We start from the raw sequence: 26,607 nt of genomic DNA, 5'->3' as shown, positions 1-26,607 counted from the left end.
GACAATGGCATGTGGACGATGTTGTCAGAATGATTGTACAGAGGGAATGCATTGACATCACTTTCCCACTGGACCAGCCCCCTTACTCGTACTGAGGGGTAAAAAATCAGCAAAAACAACCGCAACTAGTGGAGAATACGGGATAACAGCCGATTATGGGCTTAAATTAAAGGCAGTTGGACTTGACAGTGACCCGTACAGTTACCCCAAGAACCAGTGGTCCATGGACATTAATATTTGGTACAGTTACCCCAAGAACCAGTGGTCCATGGACATTAATATTTGGTACAGTTACCAAGAACCAGTGGTCCATGGACATTAATATTTGGTACAGTTACCAAGAACCAGTGGTCCATGGACATTAATATTTGGTACAGTTATCAAAAGCACCAGTGGTCCATGGACATTAATATTTGGCCACAAATCAAGTTTTCTGATATTTATATGTACTTAATTTCTATGCCAGGGAAATACACGAAGCAAAGCTTGGTCCTACTTCAGGGCAGGATTTGTTGTAGAAATTAAAGTGGTGAGGACACTGAACTTTATGATTTGACCGTTTAACGTTAGCTACCCAAAAATCCAACATTACCTGATACAAAATGGGAACCACAAATCCACGTTTCGGTGCCTGGAATCCAGTTGTTTCTGTGAATTGCAGCGATCAATTTGTCTCTCTTAAGCTTTTTTTTCGGCAGTCTGTAAAATGATAACTCCGATTTCTTGCTAAATCTATGAGTACAGTCGATCGCACAACAGCTCTTTTCCGTTTTAGATGTTTTGAAGTGGCTCAAACTGAAAGTTTACGCTGACACTCAGTCTTTTTGACACTCAGTCTTTCTGCCAGTGGGCGAAACCCGCTGTGAAGTCGCATCTGTGACATCATGCGCATTCCCTCTATAGATTATGATTATTGATTTAAACCCACACCATCAAGCATCTCTCAAAAGAGCCCCCACCCGAGCCCTGCGTGGCACCTGAAGCCAAATGAAGCCATTCAGACTGAATTTTAGTCCATGTAGGAGCTCTGGATTCTGAGCCTTTAGATCAGTGGTCCTCACTCCTGGTCCTCTAGAGCTGCTGTCCTGCATGTTTTTGATGTTTCCCTGCATCAACACACCTGATTCTAATTAGTGGTCATCACCAGTCTTTCCTCCAGGTCTGCACATTTCTGTTGGTGACACAGTCATCTGTATCAGGGTTTACTGGAGCAGGGAAACATCTAAGATATGCAGCACAGCGACTCTCGAGGACCTGGAATGAAGACCACTGCTTTATGGGGGGTGAGTGGGAGGCCTGGACCGTCACCTGCACCCCGGCAGTCCCCGGGGGGGGGAGTGGGTGGTGACCGGGGAGCCCGAGGCAGGGCCCCGCAGCGTGGCCCGTGGAGGGAATGTGGGGAGGAGAGCGAGAGCGAGAGCGAGAGCCGCGTCACTGTGGCGACACTCACACCGACACAAAGGTGACGCTTCCGCCTTCACAATAAAAGCCTGGCCGTTTCAGCCTTTCAGTTTACACCGCATTCCATGGAATTTACAATGACGTCACAGACAAGTTGACGACTTTCCACTTTCCACAGGAGGAGAAAAAAAAACACGAGTACACTCGCAGGAAAGTTGAAACTGTTCATCTAAACCTTGAACCTTTCCACAAACTGCTCCTGGCACTGCTAGACATGAATAGATAATAATAATAATAATAATAATAATAATAATAATAATAATAATAATAATAATAATAATAATAATAATAATAATAATAATAATAATTTGAGCTACACTGAATCTGGCACATACACCTTACAAACTCACACAAAGATACATTGACCTTATAAAGAGCACAAAAACATGCAGATGAGAAGTAAACAGTTTGTGTGTCAGGATTTGACATTTCCCCTGTTTTGCCAATTTCTGCTTCTTTGCCAAAAATGCTCCCTAATGGTTTTCTACCTTTTCAGAGCTACAATTGTATTGTGTTTTACCCCCATAAACCACTTCCTTTTCCCCCAAGTGGTCCTTGTCGCTTTGCAGGCCGTTATTGTAAATAAGAATGTTATTAATGACCTGCCTGGTTAAATAAAGACGAATGACTGAATGAATATCAAATAAAGCGCTAGAATTTTTTTTTCTCTCTTTATCGTATAATGTTCACAAAGTGTAATGAAATTCATGTCATGGGTAGTGTATTTTGAAGGATGAAATACTCAACATCCCATATTATCAATTTTACATCCTGCAAGAAATGATGGACGTGCCAATCAAACTTTGAAAATCGACTGTGTGCATGCGCAGAACCACAAAGTAGCATTTCTCTGCAGATAGCAAGGATTGGCAGAACACCCCCAGTTTCAGTTCTGTCTTAGACCTCCTGTTTCCATCTGCCCTGATTGTCTGCCCCTGTGTCTCGTTATCCTCTGTGTTTATCTAGTCTTGTCTTTCCCCTGCTCCTCGCTGATCCGTACTGTTTGCTCCCTCCATGTTTTCCCCGTCAGTTCTACCCAGTTTTCTTGTTTATGTTCCTGTTTGGTTTTTTTGATCCTGCTCAGCAGCGTTTTTGGTTTTGCTGAATAAATCCTGTTTTTTGCGAACTCCTGCCTCCCGCTCTCCTGCGTTTGGGTCCTCAACAAACCACTCCGTGACATCATGTCTGTCTAACTTAATGTGATAAAATGGCAGAACAGTGTTACGAACAGTGCTATTAGCTGAGGATTTACTTAACTGATGCAAATCAATGAAGCCTTGTTGGATTGTGAAGTTGGTGTGGGGGAGATTTCTCCAACTTTCACGGAGGGAATTCCAACCTCGACCTCTGACTAGGAGCTTGAACATTCCAGCTTCCTAATACAAATGGGCCACAGTGACCAAGATCAACCTAACCTGGACTCCCTTAAACTCATTTAACAATAGTTTATGATCTGTTAGCGTACCATAATGGTTTATGAGTTTTACCATCGCTTTCCAGTTTTCAACGCCTGTGAGCAAATAATTAATCTATTCATGCTTCAGCAACTGAATTTAAAAGAAACAAACATAAGTGTTAAAGTAAAGAATTTCTAAAAGCAGTTGTGCTAATCCAGAAAATGTCTATAACTTTCTCTGCTATAAATTATTTCTAAATTATATGACTCTTTTAGTAGCAGTAGTTTATTCTACGTGGTAAAAAAATCTGCTTTCAAATAAAGTTATAAATGCAAAAACACTATAAACTCTATAAATAGACCATTTCAAGCTGACTGATCATTTTTATGAGAATTTGATTTTTAGCATTTTATGCAAATTGACGGTATATAAAGCAAAAAATATAAACAATTTACGCAATTATAACTGATAACTTTAATGTTTTCGTACCTTAAAACATATTTAAAGGCAAAAATGTCAAGAAAATGTCTATAACTTCCTCTGCTATAAATGATTTACTGTCATTTCTAAATGATATGACTCCTACAGTAGCAGTAGTTTATTCTAGGTGGAAAAAAATCCGCTTTCAAATAAAGTTATGAATGCAAAAACACTATAAACACTATAAATAGACCATTTCAAGCTGACTGATCATTTTTATGAGAATTTGGTTTTTAGCATTTTATGAAAATGTAACCCCAAGATGGTATATAAAGCAAAGAAATATAGACAATGTATGCAATTATAACTGATAACTTTAACGTTTTCATACCTTTAAACATATTTAAAGGAAAAAAATGTCAAACAAATGTCTATAACTTCCTCTGCTATAAATGATATGACTCCTACAGTAGCAGTAGTTTATTCTAGGTGGAAAAAAAATCTGCTTTCAAATAAAGTTATGAATGCAAAAACACTATAAACACTATAAATAGACCATTTCAAGCTGAATGATCATTTTTGGAAGCGAAAATGTGTGAGCAGATTTAGTTGCGCTTCCGGGAAGAGGACTGCGCCGCGTCGCTGGGTCCTGCTCCAGACCTTTATTCTGAAAGGCCAGCCCGGAAGCGCTCGGCCCGTGCGTCGGGCGGCTTCACGGCGGCACCTTGCGGCTCCTACTAGACGGGCGGCAGCAGAGCAGGAGCCGCCAGTCCGCGGAGGCTCCTCCGGAACGTACAAGCGCAGCTGGCACAGCAGACACGGAGCTCTGGTCCCCGGAGGTCTGGTACCCGGAGCCCCGTCCCCAAAGCCGCTCCGCGCCGCAGGACACCAGGATGAGCGCCCTGGGGAGACCCGGACCCTTTGGACTTGGTGGAGAGCAGCGCACGGAGAACAGCGGGATTTAGTGAAGTTCACAGCGGATTCAGGATTTCTCACTGATTCCCCAGTCAGTCGCTCTGCGAGCGCTCACACTTCAGGATTCTAGCAGTTTGGTGGATTTGTGTGAAGTTGTCTGGAAAATAAAGGCTGGCTGGTTTTTAATGAAAGCTGGAATCTGAAAGGTCGTTTTCTGTCAAAACAGGATATTTGGGTAAGCATTGTTTTATTATTATTATTATTATTATTATTATTATTATTATTATTATTATTATTATTATTATTATTACTTCTTGTCCACCCAAAAGTATTTCCCACTTGGAGACTTTGGGGTGATTTTACGCGCTGGAGGTGATTTTTACGCGTGATTTTACGCATTAATGGGTCTCGCCGTGGTTGCGTCTGGAACTCGGGACTGCGGGATTTTGCGCCACAGCTGTGCAAAACCCCCGGGGGCGCGCAGGCACCGGTCCGTGCGCGCAGGCACCGGTCTGTGCGCGCAGACACCGGTCCGTGCGTGCAGGCACCGGTCCGTGCGTACCCGGCCGGTGGCGCGCAGGTAAATGCGCGATTCGAGCCGAGCCGTGCATGCATGCGGGCAGGTTCCCATCGCTCCTGGAAATGACCAAATTACACATTCTGCCGGGAAAACAATCCTGTTTTTGTCTTTTTTTTTGCGGTTGAGTGGATCCTTTTTATTTGAAATTAAAAATGAACCCAATTGAAAGGCGATTTCTGAATTAAAAGTATTTGGCCATGCCTGAGTAAAAGATTGTGACACCTTGGTTCCCAGAAATGATTCGCATGAAGGACACAAATGAGGCAAATGAGACTGAAAACGTTTCACCACGCACGTTAACCCCCTTACTACTGTAATTACATTCAGGCCCCCTGGATTTATTTTGATTTTATGGCTGTAGAATTGTCAAATGTGCAAAGAATCAGTTCTCCTGCCCATTTTCCCCCCAAGATAACTTCAACTTTCAATATCTGGCATCTATTCAATATTGCTGTTTGTTCTGACTGTGTAATAACTGTTTAATCCCCCAAAAAAGGAAGAAAAAAAAGATGTGCATTTAAAAATAGTTCAGTTCTTATGTTGAGAAGGGACCTGGTTTTATTGTCTCACTAGTATAATGGTGTTGCGCTGCTGCGTCGGTGACGTCTTCAGGTTCCGAGCTGGAATTGCGCATCAGCCGCCGTGGTTCCCTCCCGGTTCCCTCATGGTTCCTTCAGGGTTCCCTGTGAAGTTTGTCCCGGAGCAGCGTCCTCCCTCTCCGCCTGGAGGAGAGAGGGAGGACTCTGCTCCGGCTGGTTCTCCCTTCACCAGCCGATCACTCTCTGCTCTTCAAACGCGTTTCGATGGGATTCAGATGGGGATTTTTGGCCGCTGCGCTGCAGCTCCGCAGCCCCATCCAGATACAATTACCGGAGTCTAGGCTTCCTATAGGCTGAAATTACATTTTGGACTGTTATTACATTAATCTGTTAAAATCTGTAGGCGTGAAACCATTTTTAAAGATATTTTGACAAATGCTGCAAATTAATTGTATTAACTGGCTGAAAGGATCATCTCTGTTCCACAGACCAGCTCTCTCTTCTCTTTTTCTCCCTATCAGATTCAGATTCAGACTTTTATTGTCATTATACAGGGCGCAACGAAATTAAAGGCAGTACGGTTTGGTGTTTTCCTTCAAAAACAAAGAGCATTTAGTGGTTTCAGCCTCTCTTAATCCAGAGAAAAGGCTTATCTCTGATCATAAACGTTGCTTTACCTGAAACCCAAACCATCAAATCATAATGTTGCTACAGTGGCCTCATAACTCAAAGTGTGTGTGTGTAACTAATCATCCTTCCAGGACCTCATATTACAGATAAAATGTGTCTGAATGAGTTCACATAAATGTTGAACTTGGTGTAATGTTCTCATTCAAATCTGCATTAAATCCACTAAACATCGGGTCAGGTTTGTGGAGTTGTGGCTCCATGTTTTTCCCTATACAATCCTCAGTTGGATTGGGGTGGAGATTCCTGTGCGTTTTTTCCTCCTGATGAGGACTTTTGCACTGTGGACGGATGATAAACCGTGGTTCCCATGTGGGCCTGAGCGGAGCTGCATCCAGCACTGCTGACAGCTTTAAGCACAAAGCTCTCGGCACCATCAGCTGATCAATATCTGCTGTCACCTGAGGGTGAGTGTGAGTGAGAGCTCTGAGGAGAGGGTATCCGTGTGATAACAGCAGGGGGTGGAGGGTAAAAGAAAGAAGGAGCTATGAAAACCACCCTCTCCTCTCCGCCTGCCTGCCTGCCGTTTGCACTCTCCGGAAAAACCTTTAATCTCCTTTTTCCCAAAAATGACAAAGTGAATCCCGGCCCGGCTGCCGATCCTCCAGCGTAATTATTGCAGCTTAGCGACACTGCAGAGGTGTGACTAGCATGTGACTCCCGTGCATTGATCCCCACTCGGGGGCAGAGGGATTGCAGGGATCTGAACTCTTGCTTGAAGCCCCTTCTCAACTTCAGAGCTTTTACAATGTGAAAACAGCTCTGCATGATTAATGCTCATGTATTATTCACTGATCTGCTTGTGTTTGCCTTTAATGCGTTAAGGAAATATGAGCATAAAAACACTTTTTTTGCCTCTGAACTCCTCGCCGAAGCTCAGTTCCTGAGCTTTTTCTGGAGTGGTGGAGGTTGTGCGTTACACCGGGAGTTACATTTCATTCAGCGTGTCCATCTTGGCTGAACTGCTTCAGCTTACATTATCACTCAATATAAAAGAGGATGGAGTTACCGTTCTGCACGGATTGGGTCTGAAATGAGTAACATTCGTTTCTCTTTTTAGTGTCATCAGTCATATTGCTGATATTCTTGGCTCCTCCTGTAATCCCGGGTTCGCCTGGTCTCTCCTGATCATGAAATACAAACCTGTGGTTGTTTTTTCTCCCGCTTCGTTCCCACCAGGTTTAAGAGGCTTGTCTTCACCGCGGGTCTAAATCAGATCGAGACTTTTATGAGAAGCAACTTTGAGGCCTCGTTAGGGTTAGTGTCGTGCCACAATAAAAAGCTGCACTTGCTTTTTTCCACACTTCTCTGTCGCTGCGATCTACCAGTGAAAAGTGAAGGCGAGCGACACCTGAGACCAGGACTGAGAATCCATTCCATTCCGATTCTTAAGATTCAGAATCGATTATCAAGCTTTGATTTGATTTGATTCCGATATTGATTTGGGTTAGTGTTATTAAAACTGTTTTCTTGAGCTGTTGCATGAATTATATGACGTATTAATACTAGTATTATATTGATATTAAACAGCAAGTATTGCAGCTAATGATGCTGTAAGGACCAATCAGCTCCCAGAATGCTGATAGAACTGCTTTCAGAAACATGGTGGGGCAGAATTATCAAACAGATCCAGGACAGCAAATAGGCCAAATTAAATCACTTTTAGTTTTTCCCATTTATGAGAATTTGGTTTTTAGCATTTTATCCAAATGTAACCCCCAGCCGGTATATAAAGCAAAGAAATATAGACAATTTATGCAATTATAACTGATAACTTTAATGTTTTCATACCTTTTAATCATATTTAAAGGCAAAAACATGGCACTAGTTATGCTCGTGTTCAACAAAACATTCCTTTTTTGGATTTGGATAAACAAAAAAATACCAAAAGTTGTAATAATGAGAAAAAAATCAATCTTTAGACATATGAATCATCGATTTAGAATGGGAAAATGGATCTTTCCAACACAGGCCCACCTGAGAGCGAAGGCTTGTGGCGTCCGGCCCAGCCGGCAGCAGGATGCTGCAGATCCCTGCAGATCCCTGCGGTACGCACAGAGCAGATCCCTGCCGTACGCACACAGACGTGCAGAGGCTGCAGTGTGCCGGGCTATGAAAGGTGCTCTGTTGAGATTAGGAACAGCTCGTGTCTCTGTCTCGTTAGGTCGCCTTAGCGGCTGTTTTCTGCGCTGAAAACTGATAAGGTGCAAATAAAGCCTCCCAGTTTGTGCTGAGCAAGGAGCGGGTCGTCCCGGGAAAGAAAAACAGCACTGTGAGGACGAAACACAACACAACCTTTCTGTGGACAGTGTGAGAGTGTGTGCATGTGAGTGTGTGCGTGTGCGCTAAACACTTCCTGCTTTTCTGAAACGGGAATCTGTGAGTGCAAGGCAAGTTTATTTATATAGCACAATTCAACACAAGGTAATTCAAAGTGCTTTACATCAACATTAAAAGTGGCAAGACACAATTAAACAGTAAAAAACAAATAAAATGAAATAAAATGGTAAGAAAAGAAGTAAAATAATAAAAAGCACAAGTTGTTAAAAAGTAAGGGCAGTAGATCCAGCAGGTACATCTCATTCTTACAATGGCAAGAATTACGTTTCTATACGGTCAAAATGTACAAAGACCGGGTCAAATACAGAATTACAAAAGTAATCTGTAACAAATCGTACGGTGAATTAAACCAATTTGACAATTCTATGCCACAATGCCTGTTTCCAGGTCTTATTTCACAAATCTGACGAGAATTACGTTTCTATACGGTCAAAACATACAAAGACCGGGTCAAATACAGTATTACAAAAGTAATCTGTAACAATTTGTGTAGTGAATCAAACCATTTTGACGATTCTACGTCACATTCAGGGCTTATCCAAGTATTTAATTTAAGAGTATGCTTAAATTACAAAATGAAAATCAAATGATAAGTGTATTTTACTCCCTGTGGACTCCTCCCAGTGGAGGCGGCTGGTGTTTAGGTCCGCTGGTGTGTTTTTTGTGTGTTTTTTGGGCACCTTGCTCCCAGCGTTCTCTGCGAAGCTCGATAAATGCATTCCAGCATGTCCCTGCCATCATCCCTCTCCAAAAGTGACGTGCCTCTTCCTCCTTCCTGCGATCCGCTGGACGCGTTGGCGAGCTCGTACTCCTCCTCCTCGTACTGGACCTCGGCATTTCCCGTCCCCGTGGAAGACTAGTGCGTTTGTGTCAGTCAGTTGCGAAACCATGCAGAAGAATTTCTCAAGCAGAAACAAGTCCTGTGGAAAGAATGACAGGTTGTTAAGCTCAGAAATAGCTCTCTCCTTAATGGCCGTTTGTCCCACACGTGTTTGTGCGGGGGCTGAGCCGCTACAGGAGCCTCTACCAGAGCCTCTACCAGAGCCTTTACCGGAGCCTCTACCAGAGCCAACGCTCCGGCCAGCTCAACCCTCAGGTGCTCCCAGACAGTTGGGGAGGAAAAGTACATGTTGAGATTTAATCCCTGAATCTGGTGGTGTGTCAGGGCTGGGGATCCATTCAAATGTCAAGAATCGATTCCATTCCAATTCTTAAGATTCAGAATCGATTATCACGTTTGGATTGGTTATTGATTTGGGTTAGTGTTATTGAACATGTTTTTTGAGCTGTTGCATGAATTATATGACTGTAGTTCTGGAACATATTAATACTAGTTTTATACTGAGATTAAACAGCAAGTATTGCAGCTAATGATGCTGTAAGGACCAATCAGCTCCCAGAATGCTGATAGAACTGCTTTCAGAAACATCGTGGGTCAGAATTATCAAACAGATCCAGGGAGGAAACAGAGACGGATGAAATCAGTTTTATTTTTTCCCACATTCCATTTACATTTTTTCCATTTTCGGTCTTTTTAGGTTTTTAATTTTTGAGAATTTGCTTTTTAGCATTTTATGCAAATGTAACTCCAAGAAATGATATAAAGTAATGAAATATAGACAATTTATGCAATTATAACTGAAAACGTGAATGTTTTCATACCTTTAAACATATTTAAAGGCAAAAATATGGCACCAGTTATTCTCGTGTCCAACAAAATATTCTTTTTTGGATTTTGGATTTCAAAAAAATAACAAAAGTTGTAATGTAATGATCTTTAGACATACGAATCGATTGTTAGAAATGAATATGAGAATCGATTTAGAATCGGAAAATCGATTTTTTTCAACACGTGCCTAGTGTGTGCACAACCCAAGCACTTTGTTTTATGATTGACTTCAGCTCAGCATTGATTTTCTTTTCATCTCTGTTACATAGAGACACGTGTCTTTGTTTTCCAACCCTAATTAACCCCCCCCCCCACATGTCTTGCGTCTCAGGCCAGCGTCCAGGAGTTGGTGGACGGTTTCTCGGGCGTCTGCGGCCGCCGTTCTGCGGGCAGCATGCAGGTGGAGGATGCTGTCTGAGGTGGAGTCGGGCCTCCCTGCTCTGCGTCGGACCTCTCCGTCCAGAGGAATGACGGCTCTGTGGCGCTCGCTCTGGCTGTCTCTCCTCCTGCCGCTCTGCGTCGCTGCAGCCCGGCTGCCCACCGCTCAGCCCACAGGTAGGACGCAACACTCGCCGCCATGTTTGGACCGCTGGATATCTTTGGAGCTTTTTTAAACTCTGGGTCCAGCAGCAAGTATCAACTGTCAGCTGTTATCTGGATCACACCGGAGCTGTTAAACTAGCTAACAGTTTATTAGGGCTGGGACGATACGGGTAACTCACCATTCAATACTGTGGCGATATGTGGCCAACGCTAATGATAATATCACGATACACGATATCTACGATATTCAATATATTGTAAGACATTTCATCAACGATATATGTGACTGAAAAAGAAAAATACCCATAAAAAGGAAAACGTCTGTAATTATGCATTTATTCAATGCCAAAACTTCATAAAATGTACAAAGAAAGTGCATTTGTATATTAGCCTCACTGCCTGCTAGTCTTGTAAATGTAAACTCTGTACAGCTGGACAAATTAAAGTGCATGAACAATAGTGTGGAGACAACCGCTTAAATCCATTATGTGTGTTGTAATAAAATATCGATATTTGCCGTCAGTTTATCGATTATTTATTGCGACAGAGAGCGTAACAATATATTGCAATATTGATTTTTTTCCCCACCACTACAGTTTATGTTGGACCGTAGAATAGAAATGGGCTACATGAAATTATAAAATATACCCATAAATTCTTGTAGTCCAGGAGCTTTTTTCAAAATGGTGACGTGACCGCAGTGACTGGCTTCTGTTCACTGTCAAAAAAAGCTCAAAATAAGCCTAATATTTCTAAATCTAGTCAAAATTGTTTTATTTTAAGCGAAAAGAAAACCTTTGCCAATGGGGTAAGAAAAACTTCTGGACTAGAATCCTTAAAACTAGCAAAATTGAAACGAGGTGTTAGAAGTGAGTTTTTGGAGAGCCGTAGTGGTGCATGTTGGGATGTCGTAAATGAGTCCAGTGAGGCTGGTTGGTTGCAGACTGGCCTTTTTCCCAGCAGTAGCAAATCCTCCTGGTATTTCTAGCAAACTGCGTCCCGCATTCTACGTTTGGGAGGAATCTTTATGAAGGTTACTCGTAGTGCTGGGTGTGGCTTTAAAAGAATGGCCCCCCGGTGTCGTCTGCAGGGTTGTGGAACCCGTCTGTGCTAAATGCCCATGCTAAAACCTCCCTGAATTTGCTTTAGATACTAGTTTTACACAAAAAGACTTTTTCAACTAAATTTAGGTTCCTCGTTAAAGCTAATCTGCAATTTCTCCCATTATTTCCCAAGTATTGCAGTTGTTCCCGTGGAATGTTTCCATCCATGCGTGTTGCAACCCTGGCGCTATGCTACCGCGGCTAAAACATTAGTGGCGCATGTCTGCATTCTTTTCCTTCCACCGTTGTTGCAAAACTTTGAGAGAGGCAGCGCACGCGTGCAGAAACTTGAGTTTCCAGACACGTGAGACGAGTCGCTGCTGGAGGTGAAGCGATGAGGTTATTAACCGAGGAATCAATTGTGGTGATACTAAACACTCAGTGGCTCCAGCTGTTTTCAGTAATTGTGAAATGAGCATCTTCTGGTTTGGGCCGGCTGTGCGGCGGAGCGGCAGCTGGCTCCACATCCACGATGAACCATGTTCACTTCATCCTTTGTTTTTCATTCGTATGACATTTGCTTAGAACTCCTCTCTGTGTTCATCCCTTTCAATAAAAAGCTTCAAACGTTTAATGTTTATGTAAATGTGGTCTTTTAGTACATTTTTTTTTTTTTTTCTACAAGGAAGATTTAATTGGACTCTCATTGCTTCGCTGAGCTCGGCACGATTTCTCCCCTTTGTTGTGGGGGTGAAGACCCCCCCCCCCCCATCAGTCCAAAGTAAACATCAACTGTTTGCTTTAATCTCTCCATATTGCGCAAAAAAGAGAAAAAAAAAGACTGCAGAGTAATGTTTTTCTGAGGCGTTGTTCTTTTTTCTTTCCCCCCTTTTTCTTCTCTTCATGTGAGTTATTTTAAGCGGGTCTTTGTAGGCGCTGCAGAAGCCTCGTGCCTGGTGGGGAGGGCCCACATGTCCTCTACGAGCGGAGAGTCCTCTCACTCTGTTCCAGAAGCTTGTACGTGTTCATGTGTGGATATATTGGGGCTCCCTTTCAAATAAGCTGGATGCAGATGCAGGGATGTGGATATCCATCCCAGGGTCACCGGCCTGATTAACAACAACCCGCTGGGCGAGGAGCTCGCTCAAGTACCAGCTCAGGGATTCATCAGTCTGGCGGTTTCACATCATTTTGCCCCAAATGACGGAGAGACAAACCTGAGTAGGGCTGGGGATCCATTCAAATGTCAAGAATCGATTCGATTCCGATTCTTAAGATTCAGAATCGATTATCACGATTTGATTTGATTCCGATATTGATTTGGGTTAGTGTTATTAAAACTGTTTTTTGAGCTGTTGCATGAATTATATGACGTTATGCAACATATTGATACTAGCATTATATTGAGATTCAACAGTAAGTATTGCAGCTAATGATGCTGTAAGGACCAATCAGCTCCCAGAATGCTGATAGAACTGCTTTCAGAAACATCGAGGGTCAGAATTACCAAACAGATTCAGGACAGATGGCAGAAAGACTGAGTGGCAGACAGACTGCCGAAAAATAAGCTTACGAGAGACAAATGGATTGCTGCAATTCGCAGAAACAACTGGATTCCAGGCACTGAAATGTGGATTTGCGGTTCCCATTTTGTATCAGGTAATGTTGGATTTCTGGGTAGCTAACGTTAAACAATTAAATCATAAAGTTCGGTGTCCTCATCACTTTAATTTCTACAACAAATCCTGTCTTGAAGTCGGACCAAGCGTCAAGACTTTTGTAAGCCGTCAAGCTTTGCTTCGTGTATTTACCCGGCATAGAAATTAAGTACATATAAATATCAGGAAACTGGATTGGTGGCCAAATATTAATGTCCATGGACCACTGGTTCTTGGTAACTGTACCAAATATTAATGTCCATGGACCACTGGTTCTTGGTAACTGTACCAAATATTAATGTCCATGGACCACTGGTTTTTGGGGTAATTGTACGGGTCACTGTCAAGTCCAACTGCCTTTAATTTAAGCTGATAATCGGCTGGTATCCCATCTTCTCCACTAGTTGCAGCTGTTTTTGGCACTCAGTGTGAGTAAGAGGACATGGTCCAGTGGGGAAGTGACATCAATGCAGACCCTCTATTGGATGTGGACGGTTGTGACCTGGATCATGTTTCCTGCTGAGACGGAGTGTTTAGCTTTTAGCTCACTACAGTTTGTGTGTGTTTTTCTCTCTAAAAGACACAACTGCATAAGCCAAAGTAGCAGTTTATGTAACATTCGTTTAAAAGGCTGCAGTTTGCAGTTTTGTGAGATTATCTAGGAACTGATTTCACCCTCAGAGCACACCAAGGGTCACAAACACGGGGCTTAAAAAGCTCTTCTATGTACATTTTAGTTAAGAGGTCATAAACATGCAGTTTTGTCATGGAAATGTAAACACTGAAAAATCAAAAGATGATGACAAAACTCAATAAAATAACCCAAATACAGTCTGTCTTTAACGGTTGTGATCGCTGAAGTCTACGTGGATGATGTTCATCATCCAGGTCTCGGACAGGAAGAATCAGATGATATGAAGAGGGACAGCGCTGTGGTTTACTCGTGTAGAGGTCTCTGGGCCTGCTGGGCATCTCCGGCCTGCGTGCCGTCTGGCCTCCAGCAGAGTTCCCCACGTCCACAGATGGATGAGCAGTGGGGGTAAAGTGACTGTCGTTTACTGGCAGATGGCACGATTTCCCCTCAGCCGCCACAGGACCGCGCTGCAAAGTTGTCACTCTGGTCTGTGTTGTCTGTCTGGGACACAAAGTGTGTGTTACTGTGTACTTACCGTGTACTCGTGAGCCAGTTTGGGAGAGAAGAATGTGTAAACCTGCGTTTGGGTCAGTGTTGGGGCTGAAATGTCCTTGAAGGTTTACACGGGCCAGGAAATGATCATTCAAACTGATCGTTTGCACATTGGACTCACTGTGTTTATTAATTACCAACGGTGCATTTGCTTTGGTTGAGCTGTTCCATTATGCATGTGTAGCCTGACCAGTGACCCCTGTGGGCTACCTGCGTGCAGTTTGGGCTCTGGAAGAGGAGAGCCAGCCACTGCTGGTGTCAGAGCTGTTCTGTCAGCTTCCACTGATGGAGGAGTTTCCATCTAAAACTTGTGTCGTTTGAGTGTTTAATTACTAAAATACAACACTAACGTCATTTCACAGGGAGAAAAGCCCCCAAAAGATCAATACTGCCCTTTTGAAAGAATATTTTGATAAGCTTGAAAGATATGATATGTGTGTGTGTCTGAAGGGGTCCAGGTAGTACTAATTACAGATATGATGCAGACGTGTCTTCCATGCTCCCGGGTTAGCCTGAAGGGTTAGGACTGTGGAAGTGTTAGATTTGAGTGAATGTTGGCGTCCAGAGGACGAATGGAAGTCGGTGTTATGTCCTTTTGACTCGTGGACACACAATCAAAGACCTCCCTCCTAATTCAAGGACTGTAAATGTCAGCATTACTGTTCACTGGCACGGACACACGTGCCGTCTCTCCCCTCCCTCTCATTGTTTCTCTCTCCTTATCTGTTATTCTCTTCAAATTTCACTTTTTCTCTCTTTCTCCAACACATATGCACATACTTGCCTTTTGAAAACCTCTCTTGTGCACTCGGAGTCTTTGATCACAGTCTTGTCTTGAAGGTATTGCGTGTGTGTGTGTGTGTGTGTGTGTGTGTGTGTGTGTGTGTGTGTGTGTGTGTGTGTGTGTGTGTGTGTGTGTGTGTGTGTGTGTGTGTGTGTGTGTGTGTGTGTGTGTGTGTGTGAGAACAGCATATAGCAGCACATAATGTGTTCAGCCAGCAGTTTTGCTGCAACTCTTCGGTGAAAGTGCATGTGTTCTTCATCTCACCCCTGGAGAAATATTTTAGTAGTTGCATTGGCATCAACTTATTTTGACATGCCTTTTGAAGTTTCACATTGAAATAAGGTTGAAAGAAACCGTTACCTTTAAAAAAAAAACAACCCCTCTTTCAGAAAACCTCCCGTTTCTTCCTGGCCTGGTGGCTTTCCTGGAGGGCCTTCTCCTGTGGTCATGTCTCGCATTAACATGCAGGACACCATCAGTTCCTGAGGTGGAATTCATTAGAAGACACTTGAAGAACAGCAACCTTCTCGTAGTGGTTCTAACGCTTGGATGAATGGGAGAGGCGTGGCGAACCCTGGACAGGTTGTCAGTCCATCACGGAGAGATGAACCAAACCTTCATGCGTGCTTTTCAGCTGGAGGTGGCCAGAGTTCCCACGCAGAGTCTGAGGAGGACAGAACTGAAGACCTTAATGTACCGAAATGGGGAAACGAGTGCTTACCAGGAGCAATAACGTCTTCACCATTACTTCCAGGCCATGAGAGGGATTTATCAGGGTTTGCCTGAGGACTTCTGGTCTGACGATTACCCTCAGCCCACTCCTATGAGGTGGTGTCTAGGGCTGGGTATTGTTAAGAAACTCACGATTCGATTTGATTTACATTTTTTAGGTTTTGATTCGATTTGATTTCGATTCGATATTGATTTAAATGCTTCGATATCGATTCAGTAAGACGTAGAAAATACACAAATACCTGTTGGCAATTTTTCATTATTTTTATTTTCAAGCCTATAACACGTGGCATGTTACTTCACATAGAAATGAACTTAGCAGCACCATTTGTACAAAAGTTAAATAAAAAAAAACACATGACAGTCCTGTGTCAACATGATGGCGTATCGTGGTTCAAGTGTGTGTACCATCTTCTCAAAACCTTGATTTTCCACAACCCTGTACGGTCGAAGGTCCTTACAAATGAAGACGGCCACGGACTCCGTTATCTTCTGTGCGCGGACAGATCTTGGCGCTAGTTTGCAGACAAAGGCTTTGTGGAGTTGCATCTGTTTTGGGTCCACAGTTTTAGCCGTAGGTTGTTGCATCCACATGGTGTCGGCTTAAGTGTTTCCCCAGGTTTGTTGTGTTGCTGTTGTATTTTAGTTCTGCCTGGCACAACTTACACACCACCCTACTTTTGTCCATCGGATCTGAAAGATTTTCCGCTTGCCATCGTTGCCATTTTATTGTTGTTTGGTCGCGTGCAGCCACCGTCCACAAAGCCCGAATAATAAGAAAATGTTGCGCACAGCGCCCCCACTGGCCAGGAGGTGAATCGATTCAGAGGCTTTGCTTAATAGATATTGAATTAGGGCGGGGAAAATTGCGATGCATGGATTTTTCGATATTTTTACCCACCCCTAGTGGTGTCAAGGTGTCAGGGTTTAATGTGGATTGAAGTAAGGCAAACCCAACATTTCTTTTGGCTATAATGCAGTTTAGAAAACACAGCAATGGACGAGATGAACTGGTCGTCTTCGGTACTGGATCCCAAATCTGAGAGGTTGAGCCAATCACATTTGGGGCTTCTCATTGGCCCCAAACGTGATTGGTGTGAACATCCTTCTAGCCAGTCAAGTCTTAGTCTAAGTTGGGTGTGGATCAGAGGCTGGAGTTGGTCATACTTGATACCTAATCCTGTCATGTGTGAAAAGGAGGTTTAAGACACTGGACCCTGTCTGAGCCACCCAATGTGCTCGTTGGGGGTGGGGGGGGTATGAAAACACACAACGTCCTTTGTAGTGTTGTAGTAGGGTTAAAAAACAACAACAACTTTTTCTGGTTTGACTTCTTTAATCACACATTACGAAGCTCCTGACTATTGGCTAAAAGTAAAATCATGTAAAGGACAGGATATTCTTGCAGGAATCTGGCCTTAAAAAAGACATACTGTATTTATGTTACCATGCGGATGTTTCTTTTCTCATAGAGAAAATCTGTCTTGGACAATAAAAAGGGCATTCATATAGTGCTTTTTTGACTGTTTATCCCATCGTGTATGAAAGCCAGAGAAGAATCTTTGAATCATTTTAGCATTCATGTCAGGGGTCTGCTTTTATGTGCACCTCGGCGAGCCTTCACTCCCAAAAATTAGCAGACATTTGCAGATCAGCAGGTCACTGTCAGCCTGCGGCCTTCATGTGGACCTTGTCTACAGGCTTCAACTATGCATGTATCTGTACAGCTCATTAATGCCCTTTGAAATCCTCCCTGTGTGCCATTCGATGAATTATGGATGAAAAGATAGACCTGTCTGTGTGCTCGGCTCACGTCTAACCCCTGCCACCTTTTATGGCAGTGAGGTTTTTTTTTTTTTATCCCGTATGTGTCTTTCTTTTCATTTTCTACTTCTTTTCAGTGCAAATACCCGTAGACAACTGGGCAAACACATTTAATATTAAATCCTCTTCTCAATTTTTCCCCCTCTTTTGAATATTTCCAGATCTTTCACACCTCTGATAGCTGCATGTATGACCGGTTTCAGCCTAATGATGGCTTGGAGGCATGTCCACACACTTGTCTGTGTCGTACACACCTGTTCTTGTCCTCTGCTTTACCTCTGGCAGTGGTTCAGGGCCGTTCTAAGCCTGTTGGCTGACGGCACCGGTGACATGGGGGCGGTTTAATTACAAAGGCCCCCTTCAGGAAATCATTACGATACTTAACAGATAGTGCCTACATGGAGAGGATCAAAAAGTCTTGTTATATCGAGAAGGCTGCTTTAGGAGAAGGTCCCCTTTAAGAGGGGGTTTTCAAACCGAGTCCATAGTTAAATCTGACAACATTATTTTATGCTGTCCATTGACTAATATAAATAATGATTACTTTGTAAAGATTAAAAAGAACCCAAGAGCTAATCGTGTGAAAAAGAAATCTCCTTTACGGTATTTCTAAGGCTTCCTGGATCATTAAAATTGGTTGAAAAGATACTCTCGGGCTTTGCTGCTCTAAAAAAAATGATAATGATTATTTTGGTCAATACTGAAATCAAGATGATTTAAACATTAATTCAGTTCAGTTAAATTCGGTTCAACATTACAACATTAGTCCCTGAGGGGAAAGCCTATTAAATGGTTAACCATTGACTTTTGAAGCATATTGCATTTATTTATTGCATTTATTGAGTGTAACATAGAATAGTTCAAATTTCCACTGTAAACTTAAATTGTACACTAAATAAAATTCAAGACAAAATAGAAATGATTCAGGCCGACGTAGCAAATGCTGGTTGTTCCGCTTAAATAATCCCCTCAACGTTTTTGGTCACCAGCATGATGTCAGTAACTGTTATTTCTCGCTTACGTTGCTTGTGTGATCGTCGGGGGAAAAAATGTCATTCATGGTTCAAATTCAATCAATTGCACAGCCCACACAAGATATTTTAAATATTTTCATTATTTATTTTACAAATAGTAAGCTAAAATTCAAAAACAGTGTTTAAAAAAAAAACCAACTAGAAACACCTTTACTGCTGATATGGGAATACAGAGGAAGTAATTAGACCTCACAATATTACTATTATATTCATCCATTTTTTTTATTCAAATTCCCCCCCTTACTCTGTTTTTACTTACTGACCTTTTTAATGTGTGTGTGTGTGTGTGTGTGTGTGTGTGTGTGTGTGTGTGTGTGTGTGTGTGTGTGTGTGTGTGTGTGTGTGTGTGTGTGTGTGTGTGTGTGTGCGTCCTTGTCTATGTTACCTGACGAAGACGTCTCGTGTATTACGAGTGTTTTGGGACGTACAGTCTTGTGGGGACCAAAGCCCAGTAACGGGGCAGGATGTAATTTATGGCATCCTGTGTAGGGTTAGCGCTGGTGTGAATTAGAGTAAGATAAAGGTTCATATATAATTAAATATTTTATATAATGGTTAAGTTCTTGGTTAAACTGTACACAATGAAGTAAATGTTGTAGTAAGGATGAAGGATGGAGGCAGATACTGTGTTGCTGCGAGGGATGTGTGCTTCCCTTTGTGCCTTTTAAGTGTGAGTCTATTTCACTTTCTTCTTTCTCCTGTCTTCCATATCTTTCTACCTCTATTCTTTGTTTCCCCCCTCTGTTTTTGTCTTTTCACACGCCTGTCGATGGCCCCTTCATCTTTCTCTTCTTCCATCTACAATATAAGTAATGGCATGTCAAAGCCAGTTATGAAGCTTTCTCTTTTTTCTCTCCTTCCTTCATTCCTTCTCTCCTTTTCTTTCTTTCTTTTTACTGATCCATCATCAATCTTTGCTCTCCGATGCTTTTGCCCAGATACGTGCTTCTGTTTTAAAGCCGCCCCCCTCACCCAGGGCAGCTGACACATCTAATATTAAAACCAAACCCACAAGCTCACCCCCTCGTCTCCACGTCTGATATTTGGCCAGGAGACCTATCATAAAAAAACCCTTGTACCTTCGGCGGTTTGTAATGTTAGCCTCTGTCTCCCTGGAAAGATGAGAGTGGGAGACGTGGTGGTGTGCAGCCGGTTGCCTCTCCTCACAGCTCTACTGTCAATGCACTGTTTTGGTTTCTTAAACTAACCCACATTTTAAGCTCCTTTTAACTCCTGAAATGCTAAATTTGAGCTGGCTGTATTTGGTAGCGTTTTTCCTCACATGTGACAGTTTTCTCTCCTTCACTGCAGCATATATCAGAGAACAGGAGATTATTTTAACGCTGCACAAGCCTGACCTTTTTTTTTTTTTTACATTTCGTTCGCACAAACTTTGTTTTCAGCTAGGAGTCCTCTACTTCAACATGAACCTCCTTCAGACTCCTTAAGGGGTCAAGATGTCAGCAGTGACCCTTATCCTGGAGGAGCTGCTTCAACAATGCTGACACAACTGTTTGAGTGTTTGAAGTGGCCTCTGACATAAACCATGAAGTCTGGCTTTCACAACAGAGAAGGGCACTAATGCCACTGATAGGGATACAGTTGTACCTTGTCAATACAAAGCAAATCAGTTATTTATGAATTATTATTATTATAAATGAAATGTAGGACTTTTTTATGCTGTTTAATGTTAATTCCAGTCACTTTGGTTGAAGGCCTACCATATAAAGTTCAGGATGAGTTAGTTTAGATGTTTGTGGACACCTGTCCCTCGTGTTGTTTTCGCTTCTGAACAAAGGCTCATCTTCCCATTTGATGGTCAGTTTGCACAGTGAGTGGAGGCCAAACCTGGAGGGAACCAGGAGGGAGGGTTTGCCGGATTAAAGGCCTATCCCTCTCCTCTGCAGCTCTCATAACCAAACATACTTCACTGCTTCAGTTTTGAGTTTTTACCACGTTGAGTTCAAGATCCATAGGGGACCAAAAATATTGACCCTTGCCTTGTAACGCATTCCTGTTTTTATTTTTGTAGTTGGATATGTTTCATTGAAATAGTAGCATGGGCAGAAGCTTAAAAGAAGTGGGACGGTTGTCCAACAGCAGGACAACAGTATGGCAAGCAGGCTAGGGAGTCTCTGCCAGTGCTGCAGGTGATCAGAAGCACATGGCAGCTGAGGCCAACAGGACGTTTCTAGTAGAGGTTACAAGCTGGCGGAGAAGCAGACCCATGCAGCCCTACTGCATTAATGAACAGCATCGTAAACGGAGCAGTAATTGCCTTTTCATCCTGTTGATACAAGCCCAAGGACAGACAGCCATGTGCTCTGGGAAAGACATTTTCTAAAGTCTTGCGCAAAGTTCAGAATTGACTTCATGTTACTCTAAGCAACTTAAACTTACCCACTGAGATTTGCTGTGTTAGTGCCCACTGCCAACGCTGCCATATCTCAACCACAAGGATGTGATGCCGTTCAAAATGCTTGTGTAAGTTAATACTTGTGTAAAACTGAAGCAAAAAGCCGTGAATTTTAAAACTGATATAGTAATATTGACAAGAGCTTTCTTTAGCTCATTTAATGTAGTCATTTGTTGTTTTTTTTTTTAGCTTTTTAAGTCAGGTCTAAGCTTTATTATAGATATTTTATTTATTACATTTTTTGGTAGCAGGTTGTATGAAGTATTTATGAATAATTAATGCCTCATCTCAGATAACACACCAACAATATGGATAATCAGATCCTTCATGGCAGGCAAGCTACCTGGTTTTCAAAAGGGAATTTTTCACCATCACAAACAACTGTCTCAAAGATTTCAGTGCTTAATTATGCTTTTTAACATGCCATTTGTTTTGAATCCCTTTTGGCCAGGTTTTATTAACCTAAGAATATTTTTGTTGCAGTGGACTCTGGACTAAGTCACAACACATTGTCTATGACATCCAGACTTATGCTGTTGTCAACATTTTTCCGGGCCTGGTAATGTAATGTAAAGTGGCGGGAAAAAAACCAACGTAAAACAGATTGGCAAAAAAGCCATTCTTGACAGATTAATTAGATTCAGAGGAGCTTTAAACTCAACTCAAATAGATTTGTGCAACAATAGTTGAAACCGAGTGCTGAACACAAAACATAAACCATCTTTTAACAACTATAACTATGAAACACGCTAAAACTTCTATCAAATTGTACTTCTGACATGTAGCTGGCTTAGTCAGTGGATCCCAGCGGGTTCGTCACTGTAACGGAGACATGTAGGACCAAGCCGGATGTTGGCCCCGTTACAAATCCAGCCCCCTAGGTTTTACCCTGGACACCTGCTAATTGAAACCTGCCTTTTGGCAAGTGGGTTTACAGCTTTGCGGTGGTAGAGGCTGGACAAAGAATAATTCAGGCTTCACACGGTTTGTTTATATGTGTGTGTGTCCTCAGGAAAAGTGTGCCGTTTATATTGACGACACGCCCTAACACAAAGTCATCTCGCACATACACATCACAGTCCTGTCAGAAGAGGCATTACCTTTGGTGGGTGTGGGTGTGGAGGGGATGTCGATGGGGGGTTCACACCCCACACTCTGAAAGGTCAGGACAGGGATCTAGTCGAGGTCAGTAGAGGTCAAAGTTTAATGTTTCAATCAGGCATCTCCTTATTCTGTGTCAGTGTCTTTGGATGGTTTCCATCAGCTGTTTCTTGTCTCTGGGGTTCAGGATGGGACCCCGCCAAAAATCACTTCAAACTTGAAAATCAGCTCTGTTTAAAATCCTGGATGGTCCCAGTAAAAGTGCACATCATAACGTTATTATAAATAGGTCCAGCAAACATTTGGAGATATGTGTGCATGAACTTCTCATTTGTCCCTCCAATTTATCTGACATTACCATTTATGACGGTGTCGGCCAATAATGCCAATAAGTATCGTTTTTTCCACTTAGATCAAAAATCATAAGTCATTTTGTGATTTTGCAGTATGCTGCAGATTTTAATCAGTATTAGGGTTAAATGACCAGTGGTTTCTAAGAGAACAGTGACTGAACAGGTCACCTATATTGGAAGCGCCAACATTTAAATTCAGAGTTTGAAAAGCTGCCTTGTAATCAGATTGGTTCCTCTGTGCTTTTTAGGGAAGTGTGATTATGTCGTATAGTAACCCCACACTCAGCTCGCAGACATCTTGGCTTTTGTGGACCAAGCTTCGTACGCTTGTCTTCTGAATTGAAACTAGGCCAGTTCGTCTTCAGAATGACAATTACCATGGACCAAACCCAGGCCCCATTCTGAGGCTGGAGGCATTGGGAGGAGTTCAGGGGTGATGATGAGGGTGTGAAAGGAGCAAAGACGATTGGTCGCTGCCAAGATGCTCTGGACGTACAGTAGCTTCCGATGCTCGTTAGCGCAGCCGAGCACAGGGCCAGGCGCTGGTGGGAAGGGGAGTTGGAGGAGATGGAAGAGGAAGGGAGGGTGAGGGAGGGGGATGCTGGCACAGGCAGGGGCGGGATGTTTAGAGGCAAAGTCTATCTTTAACTTGATTGAGTGCTCCTTTGATAAAGCTCAGCTCAGTGGAGAAAAAGAGGCAACAAGCTGGGCAAAAGGAAACCCTCCCTCACCTCCTCTATTCTCTTCTTTCCTCACATCATTGATCTACACCGAGCCATCCCTCATTTCTCCCCGTCTCCCCCTGGCAGGTTTCTGCCCAACAGTGTGAGGTTGTGGGTCTGGCCCAGATTAAGGGCATTGTCCAAAGGTATTTACATCCGGCCAAACCATATTAAACAGAGATTAGGGGTTTTCACTGCACGTTTTCAGGGAAAAAAGAAAGGAGTGAAAAGAAGAGGGTTCCTTTCCAGAATGAACTGGATTTACATTTGGCATCGCTGTGAAATGGAGGAAGAGAAATGTGCACTCTATTTCGGGGGGGGGGGGGTTGCCGGTTGTTGTAGGTGTGTGTGTGTTGGTGGGGGGAGGGGGGGCTCTATGGATCCTGTCTGAAGGTCATGTGATGCTGGCGTGTCTGCTGGGGTGCTGAGTTTGCCAAAAGGTTGGCAGCTGGTCCAGAATATTAACATAGGAAATAAAAGTAAAATATCGACTGGAGGGACGCAGCAAGCTGTTGGAGGACATCGTCAGAGGCAGGCGAGTGTCTGTGCTTCTAGCTGCTCTGGGAGCTTTATTTTGTTTTTTTTTGAGGGAGAGAAAAGTTTTATAACAAACTATTATATTGATGCATTTCCATTTTCATGAACCTCTACAAATGCAAATCTATGGAGCCCCTCTGGTGACATTTGAAAAAAATTAAATAATGTGTGGCCACGCATTAATAACTCGTGGCCATGAGTTAATATCTCCTGGCCACGCATTGATTATCTCGTGGCCACGAGTTATTAATGCATGGCCACGAGTTATTAACTAATGACCACGAGTTATCAATGTGTGACCACGAGATATTAACTCATGGCCACGAGTTATTAATGCATGGCCAGGTGTTATTAATGCGTGGCCACAAGTTATTAATGCATGGCCACGAGTTATTAACTCATGGCCATGAGTTATTAAAGCGTGGCCGCAAGTTATTAATGCGTGGCCACGAGTTATTAACTCATGGTCGCGAGTTATTAACTAATGACCACGAGTTATTAATGCGTGGCCACGAGATATTAACTCATGGCCACTAGTTATGAATGCGTGGCCACGAGTTATTAATGCATGGCCACGAGTTATTAACTCATGGCCATGAGTTATTAATGCATGGCCACGAGTTATTAACTCATGGCCATGAGTTATTAATGCGTGGCCACGAGTTATTAACTCATGGCCATGAGTTATTAATGCGTGGCCACAAGTTATTAACTCAAGGTCACGAGTTATTAACTAATGACCACGAGTTATTAATGCGTGGCCACGAGTTATTAATGCGTGGCCACGAGTTATTAACTCATGGCTATGAGTTATTAATGCGTAGCCACGAGTTATTAATGCGTGGCCATGCATTATTTTATTTTTTTCAAAATAATGCGTGGCCACGAGTTAATATCTCGTGGCCACGCATTGATTATTTCGTGGCCACGAGTTATTAATCCGTGGCCACGCATTATTTTATTTTTTTCAAATGTCACCAAAGGGGGCTCCGTATGCTTCGTACATGAAAATATCGTAGAAACCCCTGCTCAGATGTTGACTTCATTTTTTTTTTTTTAATTAAATCAAAACAGCATTGCCATCAGTACAAAAGGAGAATTTCAGACAATTAAGAAAAACATACAGATCACAGATAAGTGCAGCTCTATGAGCATACTGCACACATCTAAATGCTCCCACTGAAGCTGATTCTGCACACATGCTCCCCAACGGGCCATGAGTGATCACCGGATAACTGGCTTTGCTCACAGAGAAGGAGTCCGCTCCGTTACAACAGTAGGAGCAAACAACTAATTACATGCAACAGGCCGTTTGTATCTGAATGGTTTCGGGAGCGACGGCCTGCTCCGCACATGTTGAAAATCACCGTCTTGTTGTTTTATTGACTGAAAGTAGTAAGGAAGAGGGGAAAAGCGAGTTTGATAAAGATGAATGTTTCCCATGGCCATCTGGAATCCATCACTCTCAAAGCAGCTTAAACACAGATATGGTTTAAAAAGGCATGTGCTGCTGCTTTTCTACCAGACTCAATAAAAGTACCTGTTGAGAACGGAGTCCTGTAATGTTTTACTGTTTGTCGATGCCGCTGTCTGCCTGTTTGAACATGTGTGGATACGACTTCATGCAAAACAGCTTGGCTGAACCAGAAGTTGTCACTGAAACAGCTCCATAAATCAGCTCGCAGAACAAGCTGGACTGAAAAGTTGCTTAATTGACAGTTTAAACAGATCAAGGTTGAGTTTATTAGCTGCAATGTCTCCTCCAGAGCAACGTTTTCCTCAGTATAGTTTGCGGATAGGTATCTGCTTCATTTCTAATACAAAAAGCTTTTATTTTTAATGAAATATACATGTTTCTGTGCTTGACAGCATATATTTTGGCATCTGAAGTGAAAAACAAAAAATTCCCAACATGACGTTTTAGTTTCACAGATCCACTTCAGAGTTCCATTATTAAACCTCCCTGTCTTTATCTCCACCTAGCTTCTAATTCGATTCATTCATTGTATCTCGGGTTGGCACAAAGCTGTAAAACTGATTTCAAAAGAAGAACACCAGCTGCGGTGAACAGAGGTGGATGCCGTGCTTGACAACGGTGCTTTTTGGTGCTGTATCTACCATCTTTAGGGAAGAACTGTTGGAAAATTGTGCAACGGAGCACTTTGGCTGCGTGGTGAAAGATGACTGGCTTGGTTTAAAACACATCGATCTCAGTCAAACAATAGAAAAGTCCATTAACATGACGTAGTGTAACTATTGACGCCCAACTGTGTTGTAAAGCAGTAAAACCCCTAACACCCAACGTTGTTGTCAGTGGGCTTAAAGTGGGTGTAGTGTGGTAAATGTCATCAGTGTTCACTGATACAAGTGCAGGCCTGGAGACGGGACCTCAGTCCAGTCCTCACTCCCTCCTGGTCCTCCAGGCACCTTCAGTGCGTCCGTGTGTTAGAGACGTAGCAGGGTTAGCTGGGAAAGGCTGCCCATATAAAGAGGGCTTTTTATCCCTGGGGCCACAGCCTGCCCGCTGGCCCCTGGAGAAGTTTGTAGAGGATAAATAAACCTCTTCAGACACACCGAAAAAGATGGAGTTTTTAAAGCGGCACTCTTAACAGGCAACGCCGCACAGCGTCCTAAGACAGACGTTATATTATTCTGAAGGGCTATTT

The 26,607-nt window shown here is 42.8% G+C and overlaps 1 protein-coding gene across 1 annotated transcript in view; it reads left to right on the top strand.

Moving 5' to 3' along the window:
- The first annotated feature begins 4,061 nt into the window (after nt 1-4,061).
- The window catches only part of fgfr3 (fibroblast growth factor receptor 3), an 89,531-nt gene continuing 66,985 nt past the window's right edge, over nt 4,062-26,607 (top strand). The window contains exons 1-2 of the mRNA XM_061744474.1: nt 4,062-4,428; nt 10,340-10,563. Of these exons, the coding sequence (XP_061600458.1) occupies nt 10,416-10,563 (148 nt within the window). The 5' untranslated portion in view covers nt 4,062-4,428; nt 10,340-10,415. The remainder of the gene's footprint in view (nt 4,429-10,339; nt 10,564-26,607) is intronic.

This window comes from Cololabis saira, chromosome 16 (assembly GCF_033807715.1).
Source record: "Cololabis saira isolate AMF1-May2022 chromosome 16, fColSai1.1, whole genome shotgun sequence".
NCBI lineage: Eukaryota > Metazoa > Chordata > Actinopteri > Beloniformes > Belonidae > Cololabis > Cololabis saira.
The sequence above is the reverse complement of the archived record's forward strand: the minus strand, read 5'-3'. Positions and strand labels throughout refer to the sequence as shown.